The 19155-nt window shown below is 42.9% G+C and overlaps 1 protein-coding gene across 7 annotated transcripts in view; it reads left to right on the forward strand.

The window, feature by feature from the left end:
* PROX1 (prospero homeobox 1) overlaps positions 1–19155 on the forward strand; it is a 51487-nt gene that overhangs the window by 22445 nt on the left and 9887 nt on the right. For 6 of the 7 annotated variants that reach the window (XM_055725479.1, XM_055725476.1, XM_055725477.1 and 3 more), the window contains one exon: positions 588–782. The exons of the other annotated variant lie outside the window; for it this stretch is intronic. In XM_055725479.1, the coding sequence (XP_055581454.1) occupies positions 588–782 (195 nt within the window). The remainder of the gene's footprint in view (positions 1–587; positions 783–19155) is intronic. 7 annotated transcript variants of the gene reach the window in all.

Genomic DNA, 19155 nt, shown 5'->3' on the forward strand with positions numbered 1-19155 from the left:
CACGAGCACATAGAACTGCGATGCATGCAGAGAATGATCAGAAAGAAGCAAAAAGGTCACGTTCTCCCAGTTTACTCAGCAGCTGATGTAAAAATCACTAAGTCAGCGTAAGGTGTAAAGGGGCTGGCCAATTAAATATACCAGAGTCCACTGTGGTGGTTATAACACCTACACATCAAAATAACTATTCCTTATGCGTCCTGTAAGTTATGCCACATTTTTTAATTATGAGAGCATGGCGGGCTGGGAGGAGGGAAGGTGCAATGGTAAAAAAATCTAGACTACTTTAAAGATTTGGAAAATGGTTGGATGCGGTATCATTACCTTTCAGTTATTTGTCCTGGAACTTTGGGGCCATATATGTTTTCCCTTCGTCTCATACACTAACATAACTTTCCAGCTGCTTTCTCCACTCTCTCCCCTCCAACCCCCCCACCCCCACCCCCCGCAGTAGGAACACAGAGCACAGAGACATGGGTTTAAAAGGTGGTGGGGAAGGGAAGGAAAGAATGCTTTTTGAAAGGAATGGGGCTTGGGGGGGAAGGAATGTCAGTGCTCTTATCCTTCTTACTGTTTAAATTTAACAGTTCAACAGATGCATTACCTCTCAGCTCATCAAGTGGTTTAGCAATTTCCGTGAGTTTTACTACATTCAGATGGAGAAGTATGCGCGGCAAGCCATCAACGACGGGGTCACGAGCACTGAGGAGCTGTCTATAACCAGAGACTGTGAGCTGTACAGGGCCCTGAACATGCACTACAATAAAGCAAATGATTTTGAGGTAGGCACTGATCTTTGTTTCTGTGTGTGTGTGAGTCACTCCGTGGTCCAGGCTGCCTTTAAAATAATGCACTTTTTTGTTGTGGCCGTGACCGGTGGAATCTGGGCATTCCACATCCCTGAATGATGCTAATTGATCTTTTTAGCCCTGGTAGCTGGAGACTTACGCCTCACTAGGACTTAACAAGAGATAAAAGTTTTAACTTTTTTTGGTAAGTTTCTTAGTTTCAACTTTTTGAAGTTTCCTTTAGGAGGGACAGTACTGAAAGAAGTCACCTCACAGCTCTTCTGAAGCTCTGTAATTGCATGATCAAACACTTGCAGTTACCTTCCTCTGCTTCCTATCATTTGATTTAGAGAACTAAAATGCATTTGCTTTGTCAAGCTGCAGGATAAAATGACTACTGGAAGTAAATGCTCTCTGTTTTCTGCTGTAACGGGTTTGTGGCTTTGATTAAGATTCCTGTTTACAGGCTAGCCTGGTAGCTCAGCAGACTATTGTTATCATTAACATGCTGACCCTCGGTGATACCACGGGAGAGTGTTTCTCCCTGCTGAGGATGGCAGTTTGCATTGTTCAGGTAGTCAGATGTAATGATGCATTTGATCAGGGTGTGCATGAGGGGGAGGCTCGAGTAATCCCATCTCTTGGTGAAGTGGAGTGGGAAAGTGATGGTGGTACTAATTACTTTTTTTTTTTTTTTTTTGTCTGCACCTTTCACTCGGGGTCAAGTGGCATAATGAGCCCCCTCCTGTAGCAAAAGTGACATGTGTTGGCATAAGGAGGGTGTTTTCCTGCATAAAATCCTTCTGAGGGATTTTTAGCAGTGCTTGTTTTCACAGCATGTAAGTTCAGATGATGCAAAAAAGTGCCAAGCAAAGCCTCTCGGTTCTCTTGGCTCCTTCCCCCTCTTCTGGGCAGGCAGAGTTTTCTGGTAGAATGGTTGCATGGAAGCAGCAGATGAAGAAAGAGGAGAGAAGAGGATGTTCCTCGAGGGGTTTGCCATTTGTTGCAGCTGAAGACAACATCCAGACTTCATGTTTGGTGTGCTGTGGCCCCCCAGGCCCTCCTGAGGGCTCTGGCCCTGCTAGGTACTCAGGCACGGGCAAGACAGGAGGCTCCCACCACTGGGAGGTGGCCCTGCCTATATGCCAAGGTATAAAAGCTGAAGACGGGACAAGAAAAGGTAATACATAAGGAGATAAGTTGTGACCAACTTTTTTCTGTCAAAACGTGCTTAAATCCCCTCAAGCTTTTTTTCTTTTCAAAGCAACTTTTTTTCTATTTGCAAAACACTAAGTTGAAATGTTCTTTGCCCTTAAAGGTTCTTGTATCTTTAATGATTTCAGGGACTTACTACTCCTTTTTGAAACATCAGTTGCAGTGTTAATGCAAATGGATTCCTTCAATAAAGAACTGTGGGGACCATGTAGGTGTTTTCGGGTAGATGAGAAAATTGAAATCTTGTGTGTTTAGCACTGCTAGTGATTGCAGTCTCCTCTACCGAGTGGTCTAGCAGCTGGTAGGAAAGGAGCCGCTTGTTGGTTTTTTTCCCCCCATCACGGAGGGAAGGAGATGTTATAAATGACAATGATTTGCAGATCCTTTCACTCAGTCTTTCTTGTGTTATCTCGTATAATGAGAACTTTGAGGAGGTTTGAATCTTGGTTTTGCACTGAAGATCCAGCAGTTATGAGATCATTAAACTGTACGGTGCAGTTTTTAATGTAACCAGTGTAACTTTTCCTGATAAATACCTGGCCCCTCCCCCACAAGCTGCAAAGCAAAAATGACAAGTACTGTAATGTTGAAATTGGATCCAAAAGGATTTAGCAAACTGAGCATTTGCCATATTTAGCATCATCAAAGTTCCTTCCTCTCATACTTCAGTGATGCTTTGCTGATCTTCTGATTAGTCTGATATGCTGTTTCTCTTAAATCACCTACACTACTATTCCTAAACCTTCGTCTTTATCTCTTCTTGGGTGAAATTCATGCATATACTTTACTACTCCTAAATTGGCTGTTAGGAAGAAATGATAAAGCTAAAATGTGCATTTGGTCCATATCAGGCTGTGCCATTGATTTGCTCAGGAATCTGTGGTACTGTGTTCCTTTCCCTGCACATTGCAACTGACAGCTTGTAGCAAAGTCAAATAAGATGTTTAACAAACCACATGTCTGATCGTTTTTAGCTTTGCCATTGTACCCTTGTGGCTGTGAGCCAGAGACAGATACAACACCTCCTCCAGTGCGATGCAACTTTGCCTGTGGTTTGTGTGCACACGTTTGTGTGTATGTGTGTAGCCAGTTCCACATTTCTTTCTTTTGCAGTAGTGTTAGGTGGAGAAACCTGTGCTGAGCTGCCCAGAGCAATTTTAAACTGAGTTTTGAAAGGGGGGAGAAAACCCCACTATTTTTTTTGAGGAAGGTGAAGATGCTTCTCTGCTCTGGAGTCATTTCTCCAGGGAGGGAGAAGGTGGGTTGTCCTGGTGAATGAGAGCCACAAATGTCAGTGTCCCAGCACTAATGCCAAAGTTGGTCAGAAAGAGAGGACAGCTTGCTGTGCCACTTGATATCTGTCTCATCTGTGGTGTTGCTATAGGCTTTTCAATGCCAGCTGCAATAATTAAAGTCACGTATTGTTGCTGTACATTAAAAGAAAACAAAATCCCAAATAATTTCGTAAGTCTCTTTCAAAATCCATCCCAACACAGATCATCAGAGCTCACAGTAGCAGGATGATTTCAAACAAGCAGGACACCATGCTGTGAGTTAAAATAAAAATATGGTTAAAAACCATAATAAGATTTTTTTCCCCCCAATTTATGTACCTAACACCAGCAAAAGAAATTGGCCTGAGAGCAATACCTGGATTTTAGCTTTGCTTTGGCTCCCACTCCTGCTCCATCATCCTCGTTTCCTTGGCATTTTTTTGTAGTTACCGTCATTCTGTGTATATTAATGTCTCTCTGCATGATGCTGTTCCTTTTCCTTGTGGGCATTTAACAACTCAGTCTTAGTTCTGAAGTCTTAGGGTCTCTCTCTGTGCTAGCGATTTCGCTCTATGCCCTCCTGCCTACTCCTTACACTTGCTACGCTCCTCTGCGTAGCGAGCAAATGAGCACCAAAGCAAGCCCTGCACACGCCATCTTTCTGAGCTCAGCCTGCCTGCTGCTTCACGGGAACTCACCCGATTTTGCAGACATAGTTATTGAGATTGATCACAATAGTGAAACGTCTGCCAAGCTGCGTTATTTGCACAAATACACTGTATGCAGTTTTGGTACAGTGGGGCTTGACGTGATGATTGCCTCTTTTCATAGCGCTAGTTACGGCACGTGTCATCGTTTCAAAGGGGGAGAAAACCATTTTTAAGAAGTTTGCTCTGCCTTTGGCAGGGGGAAATCATACCAGTGGGAAAAACCTAATTAAGACCAGTTGTACTCAAGTCTTAGCAGACTGTTTAACTTAAGGCACTCTGAGTTAGTCCCATAAAAATCAAAGAGATTATGTAAAACAATTCAAATAACATCACCTATAAAATCTAAGCAATAACCCAGTCACGTAAGTGGCCTATGAACCCTTGAGAGGAATGCTGGCTGCCAAAATTTTCAGAAGTGATGATGGTTTTAGGCCAATTCCATTTTGGGATGCTCAACTGGAGATCTATTAATGAGAGCCACTTTGTCAGGAGGTCCTCGATGGTCCATTCCCTGAAAGTGAAGTGTGTGCAGCACTGCATCCAGAAATTAAGACATCCTAAATTATCGAAAATTCTGGCCACTCATGTGCTTATTTTAGGAACCTGTATTCTTCCCAGTTTAATCTGCGGGATTCATCTTGAACTGAATTGGTGTTCATCAAAAGCAGAATTAAAACCTTTGAACCTGATTCTTATTTAAACTAAGGCCACTTATGAGTGGTTTTGCAATACACAGGCACCGTAAAGTGAATTTATTACCACCCTAATACTCCTTTACACAACCGGAGCAGTGCAAAGTGGTGTCAAGAGAAGTGAAAATCAAGTCCATAACTTGCTAACTTCCATCTCAGAGATTGCTCTTTCCCTACAAACCGCTCTGCCGTGGCAGTCTCTGCACTTCTGGTGGTACCAGCAGTGGCCACAGCCTAACGGGACAGTTGTTTGTTTCAGCATTAAACTCCTTGCATTTTTTCCTCTCAGCTGTATACTTCCTCCTTCAAGGGCTTTATTGTTGTAGCGTTTCAACGTCGTTCTCAGCATTCTTAAAGACAAAGTCAGAAGGCCGCTGTCTGGTGAACTGCGGCAAGAAGGGTAAAGCTGCTTTGGAAATTTGAGAGTAGCAAACGTAACTGTCCTGATCCCTCTGAAGGAAAACTGAAACACAGGTGTCTACATGGAACTTCTTTTTCACTTAGAAGTCTTGGTTTCAGGATTAATTGATGCCCTCAGGCCTTTTTCCTTTTTTTTTTTTTTTTTTTTTTTTCATTTTGAAGAGGTTCTCTTGTGAAACAGCAGCGCTTTCCTTGAAACTGCAGAGGAAATGAACCTGGTTTTTAGTCAAGTAACAAAATCCACAGCTTGCAATAGAAGGTCCGTGCATTACATGTATCAATTAATGCTTATTAATCAGTTTTTGCATTAGTTGAACTGCAGATTGTAGTTGGAAGCTATTAGGGAGAGAATTGCGAGAGGAATACTGTTGCAAGAGTACACTCAGGTTTTCTGTTTGTGTCCTTTGGATTCAAGGTGTTTGTATAATGAAGTTGGCACATTGATATATGATCTATTTTTTAATGTCATTACAATTTTAGTTCCCTCTGCCTTTTTGTCATTGGGTTACATTTAAGCACAGCAAGATCAACTTTAAACTTCCTTACTCAACAGCTTTATTAGTTATAACATACCGTGACCTTTCTCAACATTCTTAAAGAAAAAGATACAGTGTAATGTCACTTTACTTTGCTTATTGTTCTTTGTTGTGGTGAACAAAGCATTTTCTACAGTGGCTATAGCACATAATTATACAGCTTTCAATAGCGGTGTCTTGGCACATATCAAAGTTCAGAAGAGCCTTTAGAAAAAAAAAGATGTTTTGTGGCAGCCTAGGGAGGGTCTCATCTTTCCTTCAGAAAATAGTTCAAGGCTCTTCTGTCAAGCTTCCCTACTTAGAGCTTTTTCTCCTCCTGCTTCATAAAGTTTAAAGGGGATTCAGTGGAGTTCTATGATCTATTTCCTTTGAAAGATTGTTCCTTTGCACAGAGAAGTCCTTTGACTTCAAGAGTTCACAGATTCATGTCTTTAGGTATCATATGTCTGACCTTATCAGTTACTCTATTTAATGTAGGAGAAAAAGTCTCAACTCTTTGTGTTTGTCTGTTTTGCCTCTGTGAAATGATTTGGTGAAAAGACCATCCTTTTTAACACACCACTGAGAGGCCGTTTCTGACTGTAACCTACCCTGTGGTTCTTCTAAAAAAAAAAAAAAAAATTGTCCTTGTGTTTTGTGTATGGATGATTTCACAGTGAGAATAGAATTATACAAGGACAGACACACATAAAAAAAATCTTTTGCTCTTTTTTCCTAAATGATCTATTGGCTATTTTGGTGGCTGCTACTCTGGTTCCCCAACAGGCACAACCATTTAACAAACACAGAGATAGCGGCTGGAGTGCTGGGCCAGCAGTAGGTTTTCCCTTGCTTCGACCTACCCCAAAGGCCTTCATAATTAATTGTCCTTCAGAGATGAGGAAAGTTCAGAGACAGTGTGTATAGCGATGTCTATTGTCTGACATTCAGTTCTCCTTCCCTCAGCTCTTTTTCTTCATTCCACAAAGGGTTATCAATAGGAGCAGGGAGCAAGCTCTCTTCTAACAGCTGCTGATGGTGGCTGTAGCTTTCTGTGGAAGGTATCATTGTGTTCAGCCATCTATGGATTAAATGGCTGGAAAAGTTCTAACAACCCTTTCAAACGGGCGTGTTTATTTCATCTAGATTACACAGACCTATTTAGCTAATTAAAAACTTTCTCAGAACCCCTTCTCTCCTATTCAAGGGAAGAAAAAAAAATTAAAAGGCTGCTGTAATTATGAAGAATGGCTGCAATGAAACTTTGGTAAATAAATGAAAAATTCGATCTGTCAGCTTTGATCGAAAGGCACCCAAATAAGCACAGACTTGTTTGTTGAGTAGTTCTGTGGGTTTGGTTTGTGATTTGTTTTTGTGGGGGATTTTTCTTAGAGGGAAGAAAGGTGAACAGTAGAAAAAGCATAAAAGAAAACATTGGTATAAGCTGTAACAGAAACAAACACTCACCCAATTTAAAAAATTGCCACAGTTCATACTGTCTTTGCTCCTGACATCAAAGTGCAAAGATGCTGGAGTTTGCTAAACAGATTATTAATAATGTTGTGTCTTCTGCGATTAATTTAGAATCCTCTGTGGCATAATTATTAAACTTCATATACAACAGAACAAAATTATATACATGCTTCCTTGTTTTCCCTGATGATACGCAAAACAAAGATATGGTGCGGTTAGGAGATAGGCAAGAAGTACACTCAAATTAGAGCTGTTTATTAACAATCGTTATGTTACTGCTCCAATTAATTGGGCGAAGCCAAAAAGGACAAATACAATCATTCTTCCACTGAACAGTTTAACTAGAAAATTAGGGAGGTTTTAATATTTTTTTTTCATCTTTAAAAAAATAAAAAAGAACTTTCCCTGCATTCTTCATAAATACATCACTTTGCAGTGAAAAGGAATAATCATATAAAACATTTTTTGGGCTCCAGTTCACTTCCTTGCTGTTGAGAAGGACCACACAATAATCAGGATCAATTACTGTACTGATTAAGTTATTATGCCTGGCATTTTGAGACAGGTTTTCTGTATTTAAGAAGAAATTGCATACAAAGTAGATGCAGCTAATACAGTAATGCAAAAAAAGATCATAAAAAATTAAAGTTATTCTTATGAATCTTTCATTAGAAGCAATGAAAAGGGACATTGGTGAAGCCAAGTGCTTTGTTCTTCTGAGCTCCTCTTGTAGGGCCAGATCCTGCAAACAATTACGTACTTGAGCCTTCCTTCTGCAAGAGTCCTGTTGGCGCCTTCAGCACATCTCCTGCTCTTTCACAGTTTGCCCACTTAGGCCTGTGGATTACTACCAGTGTTGTTCTACTTTATCAAACAGATGTTCCCTTTAAAAATTGACAAAAGTCCTGTAAAAAAAATATACCACAAAATCACACAGCTGTACAGAGGCGAACACTTGCTTTTATGCAGGAAGAGCTGTTGTGAAATGATTTAAGGCTACTCAGAGCTTTTCAGATTACTCCCCACCGCAAATAACATGTTAAGTACTAAATTGCCCTAAGCGGTGTTTTATTACTGATCAATAAAATCAATGTAATCTTGTCTTTTAGCGTGGAAAAATATTTTAGTGGGATTTTTCCTGGTTTAGTTCATGGATAGCAGCAAACCAGAAAGCACACACCCCCAAAAAAAAAGCAAAACCCGTCCTCGTTTGTTTCTAATTTTGCTTTGGGGGAATCCTAGGATTGTTCCAGCTGAATGGTGTTGGGTTTCTCTGCCTGTGCGCATGTGTGCTTGTAGTGGTGGTGTGCTGTGTTTTGTTTTGGGTGTTTTGGTTTGGTTTTTTTTCTTTTACAATTATTTACCAGTACTCATCGTTATTGCCCCATCCTCTTCGCAAAAAGCCAACCCCCTTCAAAAAAAAAAAAAAAAAAAAAGAAAAAAAGTAGAAGAAACCAACAAAAAACAAAACAAAATAAAACTTGGCAAACTCTTCCGACTCCTACTGCCATTTCATTTTGCATTCAACAAGGGGTAGTGGGAATTGAAACGTCAACTGGAGATCGAGAAAAGCACCAATTTATAGTGTGTTAGCCTTGCACAATTCAAGGTTTCTTTTGCTAGCTGCACACATTATACCCAACATCTCGCCACTCTCTTGTGGCAGTTGTGAGGAATGGCTATTCCTTCCCGTGTGTGTAGTATAGGCCTCTAAAGACTCTTATTTATTCTCTCCCATGTCACCTTGTGTACAGTCTGGTCTGTGACACTGATGGTGATTATGTCATTATTTTGCTCTGGGGGCTTTGGCACATCTGCAGAGCTGATGCACATCTTCTTTGTTACGCTGGCATACGTCCCATATCGCAAATGCTTCATTAGCCTTACTGCCTGCCTCCTTGCCAGACAAGAATACCCAAATCCAAGCTTCTTTTTGCTCTGGTCTTTTGTGTCTGTGATGAGCCTTTATTCATCTTCCTAGTTCTTCCCTGTTTTCTATTTTTCTATGTAAAACTGATTTCCAGATGTCTGTCGTTCTCCAAAAATCCATCGTAGATGAGGAGTGAGAAGCAAGGTGAATTTTAACCCATGTTGTCCCTCACTCATGTAAAGTCTTACCCTTCATAAGCTGAAAGGCTTTTTCATTCATCCTGCATATAGAGTTCATTAGGCTAGGCAGTTAAATTTAAAATGTGGTGTTTGCAAAAACAAAAAGAGGGGGAAAAAAGAAAAGGAAAAGAAACCAGTGATTTCTCTTACAATTTAATAAATCCTAGTTGTAGTAACGGGTAACATGCAAGTTGCACATGTTTCTTCCAGACTTCCTTAATTTCTTTTAGAGGACATAGCTAAATTTCTCACTCAGAACTTTCGGAGAAGCAGCACTGTTTAGTGAAGGAGGAGGGTAGCTGTTCACAAGACCTGATCGGCTGAAATTTCTTATATCCTGTTCTAATGTCTCACATTAAAAAGACATAGAACATTTTGTACTGTGAAAATTGAGGAAAATGTTTGATCTTCTAAACTCTATCTAAGCTGTTCTATATAGATGTCTTACCAGAAAGATGTGAAATAGTGGGCTAGCTTACTAGCTTTGTAAGATTTTTCCTTTTGCATCGCACACACCCCATGCTTTTTCTCCGTGACACTGAACTAAATTCTGGGCTGGATTCTCAGTTTCTGGTGTAAGTCAGCTCCAGCAATCATTGCAACTAATTAATCTGTGCCAGCTGAAGAGCTGTCTTTTGTTGTATTACTGTACAGTCAAGTATGTGAATATATGTTAAATGTTAATTGGAAAAAAGTTTCATTTGTTTATTTTACAACTAGAAATTAAATGCAGACCTGGATTTGGAGCCACAGAGCCATCGTATTTATGGGTGTGGGGTGGAGTGGGGCGTTGTTTTTATTTTTGTAAGGTGCACTTGCCAAAAGAGGAGGTCCCAGGCAATACCATCTCATGGTGCGGGGTCAGTGCTGTGTGACTGACTTTAGCAGAAGTCTTTCAGATAGGATCGCCTGTCCTATAGGACGTTGAATAGGTCACCCTCATGCAGAACACTCTTTGCATGATATCTTCAGTGTGTTTTAAAATGGACAGGAGTCAGGCTTTCATAATGTGAATTATCAAACTGTCATAACTTTTGGAAACCATGGGAGAGGTTTAGCAGTATTGTGACCCATGCTGGTTGCTGGGCCAGCTTTCTGGGGTCCTGCCCTTTCTCAAAGCAGGTAACCCTGGGCTGAGAGAGCAGTGGCAGCGCAGAGACTTTCCAGCATTGGTGTGGAGTGCAATGGGAACACTGTTTTCAAAGACAGTTCAATCTGTAAGGTTGAAATACTGAGGCTGTGAGGAAGTAACAGCAGAATATTGCAGGGGTGCATGAGAACTGTGTGTCCTTCGCCTGCGTGAGAGAGAGATAACCTGGGAGGTGAAGCAGTCATGGTTCAGTATCCTATTGAAGCGATACTAGTAACACAAGAAGTGAAGTTAGGAAATATTGTTTGGTCCAAAAGGGAGGGAGTCTTCAGAGTACTGGGTCACTTTCTGTAGTTACACCGAGCCCATCACCTGCAGTACTAGAGTGCAGCTGGATTTCACAGTGCAGAGAAAGAGCCTGGCGCCCTCCTGACATGCACGTGTGGGTGGGCGAGAGGGAGAGGGGGACAGCCAGAAGGTCTGGCTGAAGGTAATCAACATGTTGGAGATGATTTCTCCCTGCAGATCTGGAAGGGGCAAGGTTCATCTTTCTTATCTGCACAGGGGGAAGGTACGCAGCCAGGCTCTGCCTCGTTTTGTGTGCTACCGGAGGGACTCATGAACTGCCCTCTGCGGGGGGGGGGGGGCAGTTTCAAGGCTCTAGTGGAAATGTGCCATCAGAAGAAGCGGTGTCCAGGTGGTGGTCCAGAGTGCTCAAAGATGTGGCCTTGAACTTGTTTCTGTGGTTAATGGAGAGGCTTTGTAGAGAGCAGCAGACCAGGGTGGCATGATCTCTGTTGCTAAGCAGAAAGGCTGCTGCATTGATTGGGACTTAGGGGAGAACAGTGGCGTAGACGCATAAATGCATTTAAAGCAGTAGTAATCTACAACTTCAGAAAGTTTTTAGAGGGGAGAGGGGAAATCAACGTTGCAAATAAAAGCCCTTTAACTGCTGAGTATCAATGCTGAGGGGGAAGCCGAAGTGGCTTATCTCATGCAATTGCAGAGAGGGCTGGCTCCATCAGAGGAGGCCCAGCCTCGAGGTTATCTAATCCAGCACCGTCTGGAGTCGCACCATTTCCTTCCGCAAGGGATAAGGAGGAGTCAAATAAGAGAGAGCTCAGTCCATTAGGATGTAAGACTTCGTCTTCTGACCCCACAGGCTTGCGAGGCTCACCAGTCCCCGGCAGGTCCTGTGCTGAAGCTTTTAACTGGGTGTTTGTAGGCCAGTTTGTCTAGCTGCATGGCTCAGAGTGGAATAGATGGAGCAGTTTATCCCATCACGATGGGCTCCAGATGCCCATAAAAGCGTGGTTTCATTGGGAGGAGGTTGGTGAGAGTTAATCAGGGGGCACCTGAGCTTCATTTGCAACACCCCTCACCCATAACCATGCAGTTTCCTTCCCCTGCCCCTACTCTGCCTTGGGAAAGAGGAAAGGAGGTACCCTGCTGCCAGGGGGCACGCTTACCACCTTCATGACACCCCCAAAAGGACCCCGGTGACTGCCTGTTTTCCCTGCCAGGCTGATTAAACACCACCTGCTTCCCATCCCTCTCCCCTACCTCCCTGCACGCTCCCCCCACCCCAGCACATACAAACTGAGGAGGGAGAGAGCACAGGTGGAGCTTTTCAGGGCCAGACACAGAAGACAAAGGTGTCTGCAATGCAGAGAGATGGGAAGAAAGTGCAAGAGCAAGCAACACCAATTACAGATGTTTGCTAACTTTTATGATGTTTTTATATATATAAGATGTATTCTAGATTTATAAACCTTTCATTATCACTTCTACTGCAGTGTTAATGGTTCATCTATGGGGTCAAATTCTGCTGAACATAAATAAATCCCTGCACACTACAAGCTCTATGAACCAGTTTTCCTCTATATCCATGGTCTACCCAGCAGTTTCTATCTGCCCAGCTCTTTTATGCATGGAAGTACACCATGAAAGCAGAAGACTTACTGCTGGTGAGAGACACACCTGCTTATCACAGTCCAGGCTGTACCTCCCGGTCTTTCTGAGTAACACATCACATTCCCAGCTGGCTGATGTGTCCAGGAGAGTATGCAATAACCTGTCTGCTGTTCCTGCAGCAGAGCCAGAATTGGGTGGTCATCCTTGTACTCACTTTTCTGGACAGGTTTTTTGTGGGCGCCTGTATGCGGTACCTGCCAGAATTTTGGCAGCAGGGTACATAATATGCCGCTTGGCATTGTAGGCAGCCTCTTGTAGCAGATTGCATTTCATCACAATGGGACTGAGTTAAAGTTAGACTATTCTTGTCTACAAGTTTTATTTCTCCTTCAGTTTTTGTATGAGACAGCATCTGGGGTGTGACAGTAACCCCTCCTGTGTTTCTTCCTTACATTTCCCAACACATACTAGACACCCAACTATCATAAGCTGTAGGAGCCTTAGTGATTTTTCCATTCTGCAGCAGTGCCACTGGCAATGCAGTAAGTTAAGGGCAATCAGAGTTTCCATTAGAAGCCCCTACATCTCATGCAGTTCTAATCCATCAGTAAGGCAGAAAAGGAAATTTGATAATCATCTCCCCAGTAAAATGCTATTGATGATTTTTGAGGACGGGGAAAGGGAGAACTGAATTTCAAGGTGCAAAAAGTCTAAATAAATAGAAAACAAAAAGTCTTTTTATTTTGTTTTAACCCACTCTACTCTCAAGTCTTACCAAGTTTTGTGCTTAAAAACTAGCCTGTTAAGGCTGTTGTGTTTGCTTGAGAGAGTAGCTGTGTTTCTGTGGTGGATAGGCTCACCCCCTGAACCATGGGCACAGCAGTCCCAGGACAAGGATCCTACAGGGGTGCTGGCGATGCCGTGACGTGTGCGGTGCAGGATGCCTCACACATACTGTGAAATGGGAAGATGGGTCCTAACAGGGAGAACCCCGGGAGGCAGAAGGGGGGGTTCAGCCTGAGTGAGCCCCAGAAGCGCTGTTGTGTGCGTCCAGCCGGGGCACGCAGCACCAACGGCGCTTGGCGCTCCAGCCGCGCAGGGAGCCTGCGGAGTACTTCCCAATCTTTATTTGTGGAAAAGCTTAATTGAAATGCAAGTGATTAAATCTAATGTATCATGCAGTATCCATTTTCACTGCACTACCACTTTCACTTCCCCGATATCATCAGGCATCTTAGCATCCCTACTGTCAGGTTTTTTTCCTTGTAAGAGCCATGCCTATTCTCTCTCCTCTTTGTGAGCTCGGCAGAGGAGATAACAGTAAGCCAGCAGTAGATTACTAGTGCCCCAGACTCTAGTCAAGGGATAAGGGATCTCAGCTTCACTTCAAACTAACACTTAAAATACATTCTTAAGTCATTTGAGGGGCATGTGTTTTCCAGCTTTTTACAAAGAGTTAAAAAGTTACAGTGTTACAGCAAATGCAGTGTGAAACTTCTGTTATTTTCCTAATTTTTCTCTTCTGAGCCGGACTTGGGCTAATGCTTTTTCCTTCCCAAACACCAGGCTCAGTGCTGCTGTTAGTGCTGTCCCAAAAGAGTGGGCTTCTCTTTGTGTGCTACAGTGGGAGAGTGGATCATCCCAAACGGCCACCCAATTTCTTGTCCCTCTTTTCTTTTTTTAAAAAAATCATTTCTTAACAGATTTGTGTGGCAGGAGTGGTGAGAGGAAACCCGAAGGCAATAAATGCAGATCGTGGTGGCACCAGAGAGCTACTGCTGTAGCCAGGGGGATTGGGACACATGTGGTGATGGGCAAACTGACGCCCCACTCTCTAGAAAGATGGTGGTTGGGAGAAAAGTGTGTTTACTGGAGCATCCAATAGTTGAGGTATTTTTCATTTGTGTTTTTAAAATAAAAGCATCCTTTCCAACTATTTCTCTCTCCTCATAAGTGATAATGGAAGAGGCATTAGCCTTTCCATTGCCTGAGCCAACCTGTTTTTTTCTAAGAGGTGTCCAGGATGTTCAGCCAATTGAGTGATCTAATTAGCTGAAAATTGTTAATTTCCTTTACCTTATAAAGCACCTAACACAGAAACTGTTAAATAATGTTAAGTGTCAGACTTAAACTGAGAACATTGGGCCATATGCTGCCGTGGCTTTCGCGCCAGAAAGTGTAGCAACTTACTCCAAAACCTGCCTCCAATTCCTGTGTAGAAGCCAAAGCCTCCTGCTTGATATGCTGCCACACCAACTCACAGCGCTAAGATGGTCCCACGCAGCAGCTCGCTGCGCTTAGGGAAAAGAGCATGTGTATGAGGGGAGGTGATGGGCTGGATAAATGTGGCAGCAGCCAGGACACCAGCAAGGGGTATTGCAGACGCTGCCCTTATGAGCACAGGAGAACCGATGGCAGGGCAGTGCTGCTCAGGGCAGCGTTATCCTGGAGACAACAGCAGATCCGTGCCTGCAGCTGCTAATTGTGCAGGTTCCTAGTCTGCAGAGGGCCCAGTGGATAGGTGCCTTGTACCTCTTCATTAAAGCAGGGGGGTTCCTGGCTCGGTGGGATGCATGCAAGGAAGGGACTGGTCCCAGTGTCACCAGCCTCCCTGCAAGCCCACAGAGACGTGGCTTCAGAAGTAGTGTGGTGCCTCACTGTGTTACTGCTGGCTTGATCCCAGCATTGCTCTGATGCAGTGTCTTACAGGTAGGGAGGGATGGGGAAGGGCTTGTCCTCGGTAGGTTTCCTTCATGACAGGCTGTGGCGGCTATGGGAATAAATGCTTAGGTGCCAGCTTGCCTCCAAAGCCTCCAGGCTTAAATCTTCCTCGTGTGAGGAAGGGGCTCAGGGCTGTGCGTGGGTGATGCAAGTGGAGTTTCTCAAGCATCTCCTTTAGGAAGGTTGCACCGGGCCAGCAAAGCTCACCTTACCCTGACTGGCGGTGGGGGATGCCTGTGCACATCTAGTTTGTACTTTGTATGAGGTTTTCTCAGCAGTATTTCCCCTGAATCTCTTCTGCTGTTTCTGCGCTTGTGCTGGTGCAGACCGCTGTGCACACATATTAAAGCTAGACCTGGAGCTACCCATGGTGAGACTGGTCCCCCTATAGTGGACTTGCTCATCATCCTGGAGAGGTTCTCCATCACTTGTCTAATAGATGCTGTTTATACCTTATCCTTGGGTTAAGAGGCTCCCTGCAGAGTCCCTCTCTATAGCTACTGTCTACATCATCCAACTAGAAGCTTCTCCCTCTCACCCCCTCCAACCTGTTTACCTCCCATTACCACGACCTTGCGCCCTGCAACATGAACAGCTTTCACCAGCTGAAGACCTCTGATCCTAAGTCCACTAGAGATTTTGGCTTTCCTATTTGGCAAGGCGACTTGTTGCCCACCAGGTCAACATGAATAAAGACTTTTTAAATCCACATCCTGCAATTGCAAACCCCCACCCCACCCCCCAAAACAAGAAACCTGCCTCCAAATAATTTAACCTCTCCTGGCAGCCTGATATCTTGAGCTGTCTGTTCTGCACTTGTATATTTCTGCTCTTAATTAGGATCAAAAAAATCCAAGCACACACTCACCAAGAATTCTACTTTATATAAAATTTGAAAGTAAAATCAATCCTGGCCCAATCTTATCATTTTTAAAGTATGTTTATCCAGCTTTGTAGTAGGAACAAGCAGACTGTTTGAAGGCCACATAGTTTTCAAACCTTGGTTGCAACACGTTGCCCCATTTTGAAACCGTCTTTATCTAGCCGAGAAAACTAAAATCTGTTTGACAAAGTAGCACTCCAGCCAGTTTATCTTGCAATATGGCTTTAGCTCACAGAGCCTATTGATTTCCTTAAATTAATGTTTACAGAATGCTACTGAATTTCACTCAACGGGACATTGTTCTTTTGAAGCTTTGTAAAATATGATACAGAGTGTTATTGCCGTTTGTTCCTTTGCTAAGACTGATGAAACTTTTTTTTTTTTAAAGTGCAGCCTTGAACTATAGCTGTTTCCTACAAGTGTGTTTACTCTTGGAACATTAGTAATACAACACACTATCAGACTCCAGCACAATACGGCAGGCAAAGTCTGTAGGTACGCTCTGGCCAGCCTAATCGTACAAATGTAGCTGAAGTTTAACGCAGATTAGACATCGTATGAGAAAAGGGTTTGAGCTTAGCCCAGCTGTCCCTGTCTGAAGGATCTTCAGATTTGTGTGCTACAGCCAAGCAGTTGTCTGACACTGTTACAATATTAGAACGGTTGCGTTGGTCTTGGTACTTCTAAACATGGGACCCTGCACTGAAAATTAACGTCTAATCCTCTCCCTCTGCCCCTCCAGACAAGGTGAATAGCTTTATGGTTGCCGTGTGCGTGGTTTGGCGGCTTTTGATCTGATCTCTGAGAGGTGCTTAAAAATCTGCTGCAACAAGCACTTGCCTTACCTCTCCTGTCCACCCAACTTTTGGTAGTTTACTGAAATAAAGTTGCTGTTACCTATTGGTGAAATTTTACAAGAAATCACAGCCGCTAATGACTTGACAATTTTGCTACTGGTTTCTGCAGCTATACTACCATTAGACACATCCGTCTAATAAATCTTCACCATCCGCTTATGAGAACCAACGGCCAGCCTAAACTGGGCACCCTTATGTAGGGCAGTGTGTACCTTATCCCACATTCAGCAGAGTGAACCACTAATTTGGAGTATGAGTGGGAAAAAAGTGCTTCTGAGGAAAACGTGTGCCCTAGCCCAGCAAAATCAGAAGTGGACCATCCGCAGGGGATGTAAACCCTCTGTTGAATCCAATGGGGCAGTGAAAATTAGACTGCTGAGGTGCTGCCCCTTGGCAGCCTCCCACATGTGCTCAAGGAGAGGGACTTAAACTCCCTATTTACTGTGTGCAATATTAATGCATCAGCTGGCAAGGGAGAAAAATAGGAAGTCATTCGGGCACTTAAGACGCAGGCTTCTCGCTTTATAAGACTGTGTTTGGGAACAGATGACTTTTCTTTCTATCGTTGAGGTTCCACATAACCAAGTCCCAACCCCCTGCAGAGGGGAAAGGAAAGCCAGCTCTGACTTCTTGCCTTTTTATCTAGTAATCTCTGTGTGGCCTTCCTAAAGCATCTGAGTTTATCCATTTAAGTCCACTCTGTCTGCAGAACAAGTCCCCAGCTTGTGCTACTGCTGTCAGGAGATATGTCTCTCCTTGATCAATATTTACTTAACAAACAGCAGGGGTAGGAGAGTTTGTTTAGAGGAATCATGTGTGCACAAGGGTGAATGAATGCTCGGTAAAGTACTTCACCTGTTTGTCTCCTTTCCTGGGGTATCTTTTCTGCTTCAGGCCTCACGCTGGGCTTTGCTACCGTTGCCCCTGTGAACATGCTCAAAGCCACCCTGCTTTAGCACAGTGTAGCAATTGGCCGCAGAAAATGAACTACTGAGTAAATATTTTATTCCCTGTTCTAGGAAAGTTGAAGGGGGGAAGTTTAGGAACTTTGTGAAATTACTTCTATGCTTAAAATTATTTGATGCCCAAGTGAAAGTAAACTAATCTTCCCAGACTCTTGCACTTCTGGAAAAAAAGATTTCAAAGAGGTTTTAAGTGTTTTATTGGCACAAAATATTTCAAAGTTGCCACTGCCAAAAATCAGAAATAGTCTAAATAAAAGATTTATACACAGGTAAAGTTGGAAGGAAAGAAGTATGTCTAGTATTTTTAAAGAATAACTTTAGAAAGGTCTGCTATTCATTTATCCAAGTAAAACAGTTGTTTCTGATGCCTGAAGTCATTGCATGCAATTAGCTTTGAGGCATCTGAGTCTAGTTTGGGGGGGTGGGTATTTTATTTTGTGAATCAGAGTTGTAAAAGCCATCTGAAATATTCATGCAGAATTGTCTGAGAAGCAGTTTCTGTTTTATTTACTGCACAGTAGAACAGCCACAGTGGATTAGCTCTACAATACCCGTAACAAAAGCACAACAGCTGATGCATGTGATGTTAGGAGGTGACAAAACAGTTAAAGTATGCTGCTGGCTACAGGCAAGCAGTCAGCAGATGCAGACAAAAGGGTTTGTGACAAGAATAACTCTCTCTCCAAGGCGAGCAGTCAAGAGTATCCAAAATACCAATACCCTTTTCTCCTTGACATTGTCTTCTTACAGTCAGCATTTTATTGCCCTTTTATAGTAAAAAACCAAAACACAATTCTCTGGAATATCGTTTTTAACTTGACTTTCACAATTCTGTGATCTTTACATCTGTATTGCTTTTTCTATCATCTAGATTTACCACTTAAGCAAGAATTCGTGAAAGTTTAAAAGATTAGCTGTAAAGAAGCCCACCCTCAATAGGATTAATGATATGAAATACACATATAAATCTTTGAGCAGACTGGTGACTTGTTTTGTCATTTGGGTTTGGTGGTTTTCCCCTTTTCTATTAAGAGAGAATTAAGCATCTTATTTTGCTAATGAAGAAATAAGGCTTGGGTAGAAATTAAACATTTGCTTGACAATGGGAGAGATTTAGGTGCTGGAAAGGGACTGTGAATGAGCTGATGTTTATTTCAGAAGTGTGAAAAATCAGCTTATATATCTCCAGAAAAAAAAAGAGAGAGAGAGAGAGAGAGAGAGAGAGGCTGTCTTCTTTCTAACCTTTGTAATTCCCCTTCTATTCTCTGTGACATTCATTCAGCTGCCAAGCATGTTTGGCAAGGCTTGAGCCAGCGAGCGCACTTCCAGTGACCGCTAACCTTGGTATGTCCTGACACTTATGATGAGTATCTGCAGGACACAGAAGGCAGGCAGGCTGCTATGTCAGGCTTTTATTATGTACTGCAGAGGCTGGGGACAGTCAGTTTAATAAAACAAATCATCCTTGAAGGTAAAGCAACTGGGAAGAGTAGGAGGAGGAGGGCTCGGGGAGGGGAGGAGATGAGGGG

The sequence above is a fragment of the Falco cherrug genome, chromosome 13, assembly GCF_023634085.1.
Source record: "Falco cherrug isolate bFalChe1 chromosome 13, bFalChe1.pri, whole genome shotgun sequence".
In the NCBI taxonomy this organism is placed as follows: Eukaryota; Metazoa; Chordata; class Aves; order Falconiformes; family Falconidae; genus Falco; species Falco cherrug.